Source organism: Pleurodeles waltl, chromosome 11 (genome assembly GCF_031143425.1).
Source record: "Pleurodeles waltl isolate 20211129_DDA chromosome 11, aPleWal1.hap1.20221129, whole genome shotgun sequence".
Classification (NCBI taxonomy): Eukaryota; Metazoa; Chordata; class Amphibia; order Caudata; family Salamandridae; genus Pleurodeles; species Pleurodeles waltl.
The window spans coordinates 814,495,391-814,510,747 of NC_090450.1; the positions used below are offsets into that span (position 1 = coordinate 814,495,391).

At 42.2% G+C, this 15,357-nt stretch overlaps 1 protein-coding gene across 1 annotated transcript in view; it reads right to left on the reverse strand.

The window, feature by feature from the left end:
- The window catches only part of LOC138266157 (acyl-CoA dehydrogenase family member 11-like), a 449,188-nt gene that overhangs the window by 84,616 nt on the left and 349,215 nt on the right, over window positions 1–15,357 (reverse strand). The window contains exons 11-13 of the mRNA XM_069214616.1: window positions 4,183–4,275; window positions 3,987–4,094; window positions 2,697–2,868 (exon numbers count right to left, since the gene is read on the reverse strand). Of these exons, the coding sequence (XP_069070717.1) occupies window positions 2,697–2,868; window positions 3,987–4,094; window positions 4,183–4,275 (373 nt within the window). The remainder of the gene's footprint in view (window positions 1–2,696; window positions 2,869–3,986; window positions 4,095–4,182; window positions 4,276–15,357) is intronic.

A 15,357-nucleotide genomic window follows, 5' to 3' on the forward strand; every position in this document is an offset into this window, starting at 1 on the left:
ACAAGGGAGAAACCAATCTGGGTTTACTTATGTTCCCATCTGAAGGGGGCCGTACCCAGAAGCTCGTGATGAACTGTTCCCATGAAGAGCAGGGTCAGCACTGATTTGCATAAGGCAGGTCTTTGTCTAGAGTTGCACAGTGGGCAAAAAACAATGGGTTGGAATGTTACACCAAGTGATTGCCAGCTCGTTGTTGTCAAAGCTGTGGTAGACACAGTCAACAGTGTGACAAGTGATGTCTGTGAAGGCTGCTTTGCTGTAGACAGGATCGCAGTCAACGGTGTCACTGTGGATTAGCAGTCAACCTAAGTGTAATTATTGGCAATGGTTGTGAAGTTGACAGTGCCATTAGCATCACCCTTTTGGAGTGTTTTCTGTAGGAAACTCCAGTTTTTTTTGTTTTGAGGAGGTGGCTGCAAGTCTTTTGGGTGCCAAAAGCAGCTCTGTAAACTTCATGTTTCGTTTTTTTTTGGTACAACTCTGGTGGAAGTGCTTGTTGGAGTCATCCCCAGATGATGGGGCATCCCTTTTTGGGAGGGGTGTTTCTATTTTTCACAGTAAAGTGCCAGCCTCCTTCCTCTATCCTATATTTTTATGCCCACGGCCAGAGCTGGATTTAAAGAGAGTTCTCTTCTTCTTTTAATTAGTCATGATAGCAGTTGGTGACAGTGAATGGTCCTCATATCCCTGAAGATGGAGACTGTTGCCTAAAATCAGTATGCTGAAGGCTGGTTTAAGTTTACGGAAGACCAGGAAAGTATCCTAGTTGGATACTGTGTTGTAGCCAGAATAAAGTAATACACAGTTTGGAGCAGAACTCTTCTCAGGGTCTCCCTCACACATGACATGCAATAGAAACTGGAGCTATGTAACCTCTATGGGAAGTGAGAGGGCTCAGCACTTCCATCTCATTGGTTCATATTTGGGTTATTTCAAATGACGTGGATATACTAATACACAAATATTATTTCTGAGGCCTATGGCCATTATATCATGGTTTACTGCTAATTAAAGTTACTAGGTATTCCAAGCTTAATGACGGTTTACTGATTCAAACATTTAAATCTTGGAAAGCTCCATTACTGGGGAACTCAATGAGCCATCCTCTCAGCAAAAGAAGACAGGATACTGGAAAGCAGTTGCGTCATACCAATTTACATCGTCTGATGTTACACAATTCACATATTAACTGTCATCACAACAGCCAACACTATAGTTACAACTGAGATTTAGTTTTGGCCATTTGAACACTATTTACCGCTATTACCAGTTATTGGGGATTTCCAGCCTGATGATGGGGAAAGATTCAAGAATGTGAATATAAGAAAGATCCAAGTAAAAGCTATAGCATTAGGTCTCTGAGTATTTCAATGGTTGGGTGTACAAGATCTCCTATGGCAATGATGTATTTAAGGGGTATGGTCTCTTCTTGGTGTGTGGCAACTTTTTATTTTGCACTATAGAATTGGACGCTCTGTGGACGGAATACCTTCTCAGAGAAGCAGGTTTTCTATGTGGAGTTGTTCTTACTGGAGGCACAGGTATTACTGATGCAGAAACCACAGGAGTTGGAACCATAAGTGGAGCTGGCGGTACAACTGGAGCCTGAACCATAGAAGCCACAGGGTGGAACCAGAGATGTGGCAAAAAATGGAACTATAGCAGAAACCTGTGGCGAAAATTATCAAGGAGATGAAGGAAAAGACAGCAGCTTTGTTACAGGTGTCACTATTTTTGTAGGCGAATAGGCTCTTCACTATTTGAGTTAGACTTTCCTGGTAAGCCTCTCAACTTTGAATAGTGATTCAATGTCAAAGAGCCCTTCAACATTGAACACTAACATTTCTTCGTCATTGTGTGGTCTTGCGAAGTCGAATCGGCTCTCACTGGACGGCAGGAAGAAACCATACCAATTCTTCATAGATATGCACCTGCTTCTCTAGTAATGATGTGCAGAAATTTGGCTCCGTAACACGATCTGACCCTTCGCACCTCACCATGTGGTACAGAAATACTGAGGTGACAGGTATCAAAGAGTACACCTGAGCAGACCCAGATATCTCAGATTCTGTTCTCTTTCCCTTTTTCATTTCTCAACGTTTTGTTTTTATTCAGCATTCTGCAAACCCTTTGCCGTTGCACTGAAATAATTATGTATGCAGACTTAATAAAACAAAATCAAACGTATATGGGGCATTAGACAAAGGGAGAGGGTAATGGGCCTAGCAAGTAGACCAGGGGATGGGATGATGAGGCCAAAGAGAAGAGGAGGGGAGGTAGTAAGGGTTGGTTGGAAAGAGGGGCGAATGGGATAAGAACAGAGGGTAAAATACAGGCAGCAGATACTATGAACAAGGCTTAATTAAAGTAAAGAAAAGTTACATACATTCTGATAAGTTATGTACGTGCACGCATGGATGTCAGAACCATGCTCTCAATTGCTGTGTGTGACTCACAGCATTTACCGTCTGACAAAAAACTGCACATGTTGTTCTGTTGATTTCCCACGGTTTATTTACCTATTTGGTTTTGTTGTTTATTTTGGCCTGCCTTTGTAGCATAATGCTAATTTACTGTTATCACTCGTGGTTACACAGTATGCTACTGCCGTTATTACCCTTATCGCAATTGTTCTTCTTCTATAGGACATACTTCTAAAAATGAATAAAAACAACTTAAATAAAATGAACAGTTACCTATGTAGATTCTTGCCAGACTGTAGGCGAAGTCTCTTGCTGCAAGTTCCAAAAATGTGGGCCCCTTCAAGGTAGCCTCTCGTATAAAGACTCTCAGTTTATCCAGTGCAGATTTTGTAAGTTCTACAGATAACTTCAACGCTGGTACTGTTGAGGCCAAATCCAGCTTCCCCTGAAAGAAAAAGAAACCCTTATTAAAGACTGAAATGGTCTCTTTGGGTCCAGGATGCTTAACACTGCCGAAGTGTCGGTGCTGATAAATCGCTGCTTGGGGGATGATCACATTGTTAGAAGCCCGCAGCACTCGAGTGATGGGAGGAAGCTCACGTCACCCAAATACTTCTTCATCCATATTGTTTACATCTTTCATTAAACCACATTCTTTGAATATTTCATTGTAACCAGGCTGGGAATCCTGGATATAAATAAATGACATAGCGTTAACATTAAGAGCTCATATAAAACACTGTACGAGCTCACGACACAGGAGTCAAGGCAATGAGAATCTGGGATTACCGCTGTCTACCAGTATTTCCACCCATGTACCATACAATAATGAGCTTCCAGCCACTGAATGGGGAGTAACTTGCAGGTCCTGGAATTATCAGGCCATTTCACGCATGGGATTTCCGAATTTCGGAACCTTTAAACACACACATGCCACCTGCTTTCAACAGTCAATCTGAATTTGTACCGAGAGTACCACTCCTCATAACTCGTAAACTGTCAGTAAGTGTGTATCTGCCCCATTGTTTGTCTCGATTTTATTAAGCTAATGAGACAAATCTTTGCACCCCTAATTCCTCCCTCCCCACCAGGTGGCCATCCTCATCCTTTCATCACATGGTGTGCAACAGAGATCCCTTTTTCGATATTTCTGAAAGAAACACTGCAACAGACTTGCATTCCTCAGTGAAAACAAATTACGACTCAAAGGCAATATTTGTATAAGGTTTGTGGAGTTTTCTGACCATTTTGCTAAAGCAGGAAGTGGGACAAGTCCAATGAAAGCAAGTATACTGACATGCCATTCTTGCTAAGCCTCCAGCATTAATCCATTAGGGTACAGCTGGCAGCAACCTTGCGTCACAGGAAGAGATCAGGCCACAGCACCAAATCGTAATGAGACTACCCTCTGAGGAGGGACTTCTGTGGGAACAGCAGCATTGTTGTTGTATTATGGCACCCACAGATAGTGCTACATGACATCTGCCAACACTGAAGAACCAGAACATTAGCGGTGAACTGCTGTAAAAGTAATTGAAGAACTACGAAGGAGGAGAAAGTTACCTGCACTGTCGAGAAAAAGGCAGTCAGCACATCTCCCTTACTCTTGGTAACAGAACGCAGGACATCCAGGGACAGGATGTTGGTGGTGCCTTCCCAAATGGTCAGTACCTGAGAAAAGATGGAGAAGTGATTCCTAGGAGCTTACGTCCATATATAGGGGCTTTGATGATACAAGGCTTTCTTATTGACTCCTTACCTGTGCATCCCGCAGCATGGCCGGTAGGCCGGTGTCCTCCATGTAACCCTGCCCCCCAAAGCACTCCAGGCCCTCAGAGACAACAGCCATTGCCTGCAATAAAAAACAATGCCTCCTCAGTTCCTAAAGAATTACAAGGAGCCTTTTTCAGTAAGGCCAAAGTAAGCTGCTGTTTAATGTATGGACGAGTTCTGATGCCGGGACATGTCCTTATAAAATGAAGTGTGAACCTGTGCACTATGAACCTGTGGCACATTTTTAGTAATGAATTTCCTTTTTATATCACAATTTATACTGCAGGTCTGCTTTTTCTTAAAACTGTAAATAACATATATGTCTCTTAATAGTTCTCAGCCTACCAGCCCAGGAAAGATGAAAGACTGAATCAAGTTTACTTGGACTCAAACATTAATAAATGATTTAATCACATGTAATTCCAGTTTTGCAGCACTGGTATTTTTCATAAATTCACATGCCTGAATCACTCCCTATAGTCAGGCTGGAAATCCACAGTAAAATTAAGGAAGGGTGAACAGTGTTAAAATGTTCATAGGCCTTGAAAACAGTGTTTGTTTCGTAGCACATCCACCACATTTGAAACAACCTAAAATTCCCACATGAGGTGGTGGTGCTGAGCTCTCTACTTCCCTTAGAGACCAACATTACATACATTTCTACTGCACGTCATGAGTGAGGGAGTACCAGAGAGCGGCTTCACTCAAACATATGTTTGACCACATACTGGCTACTTCTTGGCAATATCTACATCTTCAAACAAACTGTGAGCAGCTGTAGGAGATTTCTAAGATTTTCACCTCAATTCAGGTCTTGCAGAACTCTGAAGTGACATCAGCTGACTGTATGATGAAAAGGAAAAAACAACTGTCTTCAATTCCGGCTTAGACTTTGGGAAGGAAAACATGTCTACATTGATGATCACTGTATGTACTGTCTACACCACTGGTGTCTTCTCGGACTCAAGCCATCAACAATCAAAGCTCCACTGCTCATAAAAAAGGTCCAGTTGTTCACCAACCTGCAAAAAAGGTACCTCACCAGCAAAGTCTACTAGCAGTGCTCTGTTGTCAATGGCTAAGAAGTCACCAATGACAACAAGACAAGCATGACACGTTAGACAAGACCTGTGTTGACCATTGGGTCTCTGTTAATGACAACCCTGTCAATAGTAGTAATGCTACCACCGTCGATGGCACAGAATACGACAACCACCTGGTCGACAACGCAAAGTCCTCTGCAAGAATTAACTTTTCACTTTCTATTGCTGGAGAACCTACTGGGCCATACTGTTGGACAAATAAACCATGGGAATGGACAGTAGCTATGTCACACCAATTTACACTCTCTGTTGATATAGAATTCACTTATTAATTGTTATCACAACAGCCAACACTATAGTTCCAACTCAGATTTAGCTTCAAAGTGGTGCTGATACTGTACCCGCATGGCCAGTGTGGCTTCACAGGTTGTGTGTAGTCTTAAGCAATAAGGATGAGTAATATTAACTAATCATATAGTGCAGGTGCAGAGATTACTAAAGTGAGAACATATATTCATGGCACACAAATCTTAACTGTCATGTAACCAGGCATTATTCTAAAAAGCCCTGCATCCACATCATGAGGTAAAACCCACAGCAAGATCCTGCTCTAAACTAACTAATGATTAAAACAATTCTCGGTTAGTGAACTCAATGAAAAACAGATTAGTGTCCTGCATGAAATTCATAGCAAATGTACTTAAACTAATTTCGCATTGGCCTCTTAATTAAAATCACATCTGTATACTTAGATCTAGACAAAATGAAATTCAACAGAATGTAATAGTCCTCATTGTGAGAAGTAGTTCTTGCTAGTCTGACAAGCATACAAACTGTTGGAGAAATTCAGCACACAGGGATTTCTAAACAACAGTAACGTCTTTTTCTGCAAGCCAAATGGAATATGCTAAACTGCATCGATACACATATGAATACAAAGTGAACATAATGCTATAAGGCAAACACTGATAATGTTACTTCCTGATATTCCTTTTAATGAGTAAAGAAAGTAAAGAAATTGATTTCTGTTATCAACATTCATATAACCTGCTGGTGTGAAAGTTCCCTGACTAATTAACTGTCCTTTAAACCACTGGCAAACTGTAAACTTGCAGTGAATCAACCTTACTCTTAAGGGATATTAGAGTTTACTACCATTAAAAGATTTAAAAACAAAGATGAGTAATGAGTTGATTACTTGCTGGTTATCTCAATACTCTGACTCTTTTTTCTCGTTTAGGTCCCTACATTGTAAATTCTGTCAACACCCTGGAGGCAGACACTGCTGTTTCCCTAAAAAAAATCATATTTAAACTTCTGGTGTACTTACAAAGGACCACCACTTCCCACGATCCTGCTGATTCAACTACCAAAACAGACACACAAACTATGATTGAAGGCTGACACACAGAAGATATGCAGGGTTGTAAGAACTAGCACAAGGAAGAAGATGCACAGTAATTCAATTACTAATAAGTAATCAAAGTATTACTGCGTTATCACTTCCTCTTCCCTGTCCTTACAACATGAAAATTTACCAAAGGCCCGCCAAGAGATACAGCCAGAAAGTGCAAAGTCCAGACATAAACCATGAAGCCCCCAATCCAAAGGTAAAAATAGACCCAAGTAAGTGCGTGAGACAGAGAGAGAGCAGGTCGACAAGGGCAGAAAGCCCAAAAAGCGGAAGGCATAGTCGTTTCCCACCAGAGAAGCAAGACAAATGGAGAGCCAAAGAAGCCAAAGCCAGCTACTATCTAAGAAACCAATCACCTAAAGCCAGTGACATGGGAAACGTAAACAAAAGGCACTACAAAACTATAGCACAAAAGATTAGGGGCCATGGCTACCAGAGGCCGTGGTAGAGCAGACAAATCCCAGCCATAGCAAAACAAACCCAACACCTAATTACTCTCGCAACATTGCAAACCCAGAAAGAGAGGACCAAGAGCACAAAGCACACCAGCCCACAAGGCAGTTGAAGAGAGGCAAATGCCATAAAATCGGATAACACAGCCGGGTGGATGAGGCACATCAAGAACAATACTGTGTTGATAATATAAGAGCTAAGTACGGAATGTAGAATGTTAGGGCTGTGTCAGAGCAGAATGGAGAGGGAGCTGGAAGGAGGAGAAGCTGGGAGGATGAAGTGTAATTAAAGACGTTCAGAGCTAAAGGTGTGTAGGCCTCATCTCTACATTGGTGATAAGAACTGTCGGTGTACAGGACAGACTTTTGGACATCTCCACCACAGGAAAAAATACATCATCGTTTTTCACATAATCAGGGCGCTTATGATGAGAACAGAAATCGTTTGTCGACCTTAAAAGAAGATTAAGCCAAGTGTGCGCTGGCTTATGTACCTTCATGTGACCTAACGGGAGACATTAGCCAATAAAAATAACAAATATTATTATAAGGCATAGGCGGCACCTCATGAGCGGAACAAGCTGTGTGCCGTCGGCACGCGAGCCAAGCAAACTGTGTGTCCTCAGACCTAAGGAGCCACATGTGCAGATTACTGCCAGCAATGTTCGAAGAACTCTATGCAGCACAAGACTGTCAAGCGCTATAATGAGGCCTGAAGTGAGCACAAGGAGCCTTGAAGGGTCTATGCAGTTGACTGTGATTACAATATTAGAAGAAGGACTATGTTTTGAAAAGAAAGTATTGAAAAAAACTGCAAGGAAAGGGAAGAAGGACTACAGGGGAGATTGTATGGAAGAAGAGTATACTACTTATCATACAGGCCTTTAAGAAGTAAAGAAATAAAGAAATGCCATATGAGGCTACAAATAAAATGCAGGCTGCGAGAGAATAAAATGTATATTGGACAACACATAAAAAGGGAGGATTAAACAACTGAATTCAATGTTGTTGTTTTAGGTTATTAATGTAGTTTATTGTGCTAATTTATTATATTGAGTTGTTATTTTAAATTGGTATTTTAGTTCATTATATTATTTGTTTCCACAGGAAAATGGCAAATCAGAGTATGACATCACAACCAATTTTTTTTATTTTTACAAACACCTGGAGAGCTACCAGTACTTTGGAAGCAATTGAAGAATGTATCTATTACATAAATGTTAGCCACTGGAGAGGATAGATATGAACCCCGTAAGAGTCAAGCCATTCTCCTTCATGTAGGCACTGAAGGAAGAAGAATATATGAAGATCTGCTTCAAGTTTCTTGAGGCATGGGTGATGGTCAGCCCAATAATGCTTTTGACATGTCTATGCAAATGCTAGATTTATATTTTATCCCTAAGAGAATAATGGAAAAACGTTTGACTAAGGATCCTAATTTGGAAGATGCCAGTTCAAATAACTAAGGGGATGGAACACACTGCAATGTGCTTAAGAGAAATGGATGACACAATAGGTGACAAGAAAGAAAATGCAATAAATGAGATAGCAACTGCGTACGAGAGTAAAAGAGATAATGATGTATGAAAAATATAGTAATGCCCAAAACCAAAATCAAAAGAGATATAAAACAAAGAAGTATCAATTGGCGGGAGGTGAAATGTTTTCGTTGTGGTGGTCCTGGCCATATTGCTTCAAGTGCAATGTGTGCGGCTAAGACTGCAACTTGTAGATATTGTTAAAGGAGAAGTCATTTTGAAAAAGTTTCAAAACAAAGATTGATGACAAAGATAACCGAAAGATTGAAGTTACTGAAAAACAAATGCATGACAGTTGTGAAAGTATTCAGGAAATAGTTCTAACTGTAAATGAAGAAGTGAAAGATTTGGGAAATGGTAATGATTTGAGAAGTAAAAAGGTAAGTGCTACAATTAGTAAAACGAGAGAGTATTGACAAGTTAGAGAAGCTGCATTGTCAAGTATTACGGTGTAACAAACCGATAAAAGTGGTGGGGGACTCTGGGAGTCTGTGTACCACTGTGTCTAAGAAAACATATGAGAGTATTTGGAAACTTGTTAAAGATTTACAGTTGTGAAAGCCGGATATAAAAGCTGTAGGCTATGCAAGAAGGACAACTGAGATTCTAGGAATGAAGTAGATAATTACTGAATTCAAAGTGAAGGCTCTCAATGGAAGAATATATATGTTACAGACTATGGGTGAGATTTGCTAGGATGGCATTATCAGAGGGATTTGGAAATAAAAATAACCCTAATTCTAAAGAACCAGTGATGGTGGCAGAGGAAGATGAAGGGGAGGAAATACTTGGTCAGGACCAGTGTGATTTGATGAAGAAGTATCCATCGGTATTCTCTCATGAATTTGGTCTATTGAAAGGTTTTTCCCCTAAAATAAGACTAAAAGAAGGTGCAAAACCAGTAATCCATAAAGTAAGAAACATTACTATGATGAACAAACCTTTGCAAAAAGAACTAGACAAATGATTACAACACATTATTGAGCCAATTGAAGCATCCAAATGGTTAATGCCGATTGTTGTGGCACCAAAAAAAGGAGGAAAATCTTCTTGTGTTTAGATCTTAATAGGCCCATTTGGGTGGATAGACAGCCACTTCCTAATATATCTGAAATGTTGACAATGAAGGATAAGAGTGTTAACTTTAGTGTTTTGGATATGTGTGTTGGATATGTTGGCTGCACATCATCAGGTTAATTTGCATTTGGAATCAAGACACTTGACATCATTTGCAACTCTGTTAGGAGCTTTCTGTCACAAAAGGATGCCATTTAGGCTTGCCTCTTCCCCAGCAGTATTTCAAAGAATAATGAAAATATTTTTGGAGATATGGCTCAAATATTATGCTTTCAGGATGACTTACTCATTGTAGGGAAGTGTGAAAGTGACCATGATCAATTATTTGAAGAGGTGATGAAGCAAATGAAGTGATATGAATTGACAATAAACAAGGAGAAATTCCAAATCAGAAGGAAAGAACTAAAATGTTTAGGACATGGTATAAGAAAGGAAGGGATTACACCAAAGAAGAGAATAAAAACAGCAATAGAGAAAGCACCAACGCCATGAAGTAAAGAAGAACTGAAATTGTTTCTTGGACTCACAGAATCTTTTTCGAAATTCATAAGAAATTTGGCAGAGGTGGTAGAAACTTTAAGAAAGTTGATGAAAAAGGGCACTGTATTTGAGTGTGGGGAGGAATGTGAGCATGCAGTTGAGAAAGTAAAGAAAAGCATTGCACAAGTTTCCACACTAGGACATGTTGACATTACAGGCAAGACATTTATTACATCAGATGTCAATAATGTAGGAAGTATTAACGCAAGTCAAGGATGGTAGAGAGTATGTGATTGGTTTTGTGCCCAAGAGGTTACAGGGAACAGAACCATATATTCTATAATTGAAAGAGAAGCCTTGGTGTGTAGTTGGGGAATTAACCACTTTAGGTTTTATGTATAGGGTTTACCTTTAAGGTAAGAACTGACCACAACTCCTTAACTTATATTTTCAAAGGGGGAAAAGGTTTGAAAGGAATAGTCACACTGCGCATATCAAGGTAGTTGTTGTCAGTAATGTTTTACAATTTTTATAGGAAATTCATGAGGACCAGCAAACATGTAGTGGCAGATTATTTATCAAGAATGCTAGTGAATGAGGAATAAGTTGTTGAAGAGATAACTGACAAAGAGGAAGGGGCAATTGAGGGACAGACGGCAATATATGTGGAAGAGTGGAATGCCACAAAGTAGAATGATTTGGTGATGTAGAGTTGTATGTGGATGGGGCAATGGAGGTGATCTGAAAAAGAAAATGAGTGAATATTTCAAATTTAAAGAGGAGGTGCACATAATTGGTGGAAAGCTAATGAGGCAAAATCAAATCATACCTCCAAGTGGAATCCGAACACATATTATCAACATTGCACATGGGGGATATGGATAAGTTACTTACCTGTAAATCCTAGTTCTCTTCCAGGGGTATCCTCATAAAAGTCATAAACATTGAATATTCCCGCCCTTGTGCGGGGACCCCGGAGCATATATAAAATATACACATATTATACATGTGTAACAAACAGTCATGCAGGCAATCATGTTAGAAAACAGGCTAAAATGCTTTATTTCTATTAATTATTTTTTAATTTTTTTTTTTAATATTAAATACTACAATAGAGCATAAATATGTACCCAAGCTCCTAAAACTAGGCTTAGGGAAGTAAGCAGTAGCAAACTCTAGAGAAAAAATAGAAAAAACTGCATTGAAAAACAATGAAGCATTCTTAGCCAATAGGCTGCATGCAGGTTAACACAGGAGAACCATAAAAACTTTGGCACCGTGCCTTTAAGACTCTGAGCACCTCCAGTATCCCACCATGCCTCAGGGGTGAAGGAAAGGTGACAGTTGGTTCACAGTTAGGTCAGTTCTTTTTACGGTGACAATTTGTATAACTGATTCCAGACACAGTCTGTCCTGCACTTCTAGGAGACGTGCGTCCGGGGAGGAGGGTGGGTTGTTTATGACTTTGATGAGGATACCCCTGGAAGAGAACTAGGATTTACAGGTAAGTAACTTATCCTTCTCTTCCAGGGGATCCTCATCAATAGTCATAAACATTGAATAGATTAGCAAGCCCATCCCTAAACCCAGCGGACTGTCCGATAGAAGTGCAGGAATAGATATGTCTTACGCAAATAGATTTCTTAGAGAGGCCTGCCCCACTTGGGCATCCGCTCTTGCATCTGAGTCTAAACAATAATGTCTTGTAAACGTATGGACAGACTTCCATGTAGCAGCCTTACAAATCTCAGATATCGGAACATTGTTAAGGAGAGCAGCAGTAGCCGTTTTACCCCTTGTGGAATGCGCTCTAGGCCGCGCTAGTAATTGTTTATTAGCTAGCTGGTAAGTATTAACAATACAAGAAACTATCCATCTTGATATTGTTCGCTTAGATGCTGCCTCTCCTGTCCTTAAATGACCATAGTTTACAAACAAGCGGTTAGAGTGTCTAATCGATTTTGTCTTGTCCAGATAAAATTTCAGCACTCTTTTCAAGTCTAATGAGTGCAATGCTTTCTCTGCCGGAGTCTCCGGATTGGGAAAGAACGTCGGTAAAGATATGGTCTGATTAATATGGAATTCTGACACCACCTTCGGAAGGAAAGATGGGCGAGTTCGAAGAACCACTCTATTGTCATGAAAAAACGTGTACGGTTCTTTTGAAGACAAGGCCTGGATTTCACTGACCCTCCTCGCTGAAGTAATGGCCACTAGAAAAGCCGTCTTCCACGTAAGGTGTTGTAAAGAGGCCTTATGTATAGGCTCGAAAGGAGGGCCCATAAGTTTTGCCAGGACTATGTTCAGTTCCCATGGAGGAGAAGGCCTCCGAATTGGCGGAAAAACTTTCTTCAAACCCTCTAAGAAATCCTTGACTACAGGTTTTGTAAAGAAGGATTCCTGAGAAGGTGACTTGCGATAGGCTGTAATAGCAGACAAATGTACCTTAATAGAGGATACCTGCAGACCGGACTTCGCTAGATGAAGCAAATAGGACAGTATGACATCCTCCTGCGCCCGTATGGGATTATGACCTTTCTGACAGCACCATATGTAGAATCTCTTCCACTTAAAAGCGTAAGAACGCCGCGTGGAAGGCCGTTTGGACTCTTTCAAGATGTTCATGCACTCCTGCGAGAGCCCTAGGTGCCCATACTGCAGGAATTCAGGAGCCATGCTGTTAAGCTCAGAGAGGGTAGGTTGGGATGTAGAATCCTGCCCTCCATTCTGCTCAGAAGATCCGGTCTGCACGGCAGCCTCCTGTGAGGTTTTTCCGACAGGTTGAGGAGATCCGTGTACCAGAACTGTCGGGGCCATTGTGGCGCTATAAGAATCATTCTGGTCCTGGATCTGTAAAGTTTGCTGATCACTGCCGGAATGAGGGGAATCGGAGGAAAAGCGTAAAGAAATATCCCTGACCAGTCGATCAACAGGGCATTCCCTCAAGATCCCGGACGGTAGAACCTGGATGCGAAGTCTGGGCATTTCTTGTTTACTTCGTCTGCGAAGAGATCCAGTTGAGGCCGACCCCATTGCGCGAAGATGTATTCTGCGACTTCGCCGTGTAGGACCCAATCGTGAACGTCCTCCAGGTGTCTGCTTAGAAAGTCTGCTTCCACGTTCTGCTGACCTGGCAGGTGAACTGCTGTAATTGACATTCCTCTGGCCAGGAGCCAATGCCATATCGCTTGGGACTCTTGTTTGTTCAAGTAATACATCGTGGTTGTATTGTCCGTCTGTATCAAGAGAGTTTTCCCCTGAATTAGCGGTATGAAAGACTTGAGAGCCAGATGGACCGCTCTGAGTTCTAGCAGATTGATGTGGTACTGCTTTTCCTTGTCTGACCACAGACCCTGCGCTTGAAAAGGACCCAAACGAGCCCCCCATCCCTGAAGAGATGCATCCGTTACTAGGGTGTCGGATGGAAGCACCTGGTGAAACGGAGCACCCACTGACAGGTGAGGTCTGTGCATCCACCATCTCAATGACTGAAGTGCTACCGCCGGTAGCCGCACCGTGTCCTCCCAGCGACCTGTTCTTTGGCTCCAGTTGGTCTCCAATGCCTCTTGGAGGGGTCTCATGTGGAGTCTGGCATTTGGGACAATAAAAATGCACGATGCCATGGAGCCCAGCAGTGATGTCACCTGACGTGCCGTAGGTGCGCTGTCTCTCAACAGGTCCTGGCACTTCCTGTCTATTGAGGATAGTCGTTCCTCCGAAGGATACACATTTTGGAGTTCTGTGTTTATGATAGCTCCTAGGTAGTGAAGATTCTGCGTTGGAATCAAGGTTGACTTCTGGTAATTGACCTGAAGACCTAGAGCTTCGCAAACTCCTAGTACAAAGTCCCGATGGCTTCTTGCCTGCTCCGGAGAAGAAGCCTTTAGTAGCCAGTCGTCTAGGTATGGATATATGTATATCCTTTGTCTTCGGAGATGTGCCGCCACCACTGCCATACATTTCGAGAAAACTCTTGGGGCAGATTTCAGGCCAAAGGGTAGAACTCTGAACTGGTAATGCTGTAACGCTACTCGGAAGCGCAGGAATTTTCGATGTTTGGGAGCTATCGGGATGTGAAAGTACGCATCCTGTAGGTCGATGGAGCACATCCAGTCTCCCTGATGCAGTTGAGGGAAAATCTGGTGAAGCGCTAGCATTCTGAACTTCTGCTTCCTTATGTATTTGTTCAGCAGCCGTAGGTCCAGAATTGGCCTGAAAACGCCCTCTCGACCCTTCTTTGCCACTAGAAAGTAACGGGAGTAGACCCCTGTCCTCTGTGTGCAAGTGGAACCTTTTCTATGGCATTCTTTTTTAGGAGGGCGAGAGCCTCCTTGCGTAGCAAGCTGAGATGAGATGGATTGTCTTTGGTTGGTGGCAAGCGTGGTGGAGGCTGTTTGAAAAGAAGAGAATAGCCATGTTCGACAATATTGAGCACCCATTTGTCTCTTGTGATAGAGTGCCACTCGTGAAGATAAGCCGTAATACTTCCCCCCACCGGAGTGATGTACAGTGTCGAGGGAAGCGAGATTTCATTGCTTGGTGGGTGCTTTCGGAGTGGACTTTTGAGGTCTACTTGACCCTCGCTCCCTTGTGTTTCTCCTTTGAAAAAGAGGGCGTCCCTGACGTTGCTGTGACCTTTGCGACCAATGAAGGGTTTGAACCCTCTGCTGGAAAGGGCGCCTGTCATACGGCCTGTACCTCCGCCTGAAATCTTTCTTTCTTTCGAGGCCCACCGCCTTCATGGTATCCACCTCGGTCTTCATGCGGGCCATCTCTTCGTCTGCATGGGCACCGAATAGAGAGTTCCCAGCAAATGGGAGATTCAGGATGCGTTGTTGTGCTTCCTGTTTCAAGCCAGTGAGCCTCAGCCAGGAAGATCTCCTCGCACAGATACCATGTGCGTATCCATGAGCAGCCAAATCCGCCCCATCTGCTGCCGCGCTGATAACCTGGTTGGATACCAGGCATCCTTCTTGTAGTATCCCCTGGAAATCTTGTGTGTCTTCTCTGGGCAATTTTTCTGTAAATCTACTGAGGGAGTCCCACAGAGAACGATCATACCTGCCCAGGAGTGCAGACGCACTGGAGACCTTCATTGCTGAAGCCGCTGTCCCGCATATCTTTCTCCCCAGAGAGTCTAGATGCCTGCTCTCTTTA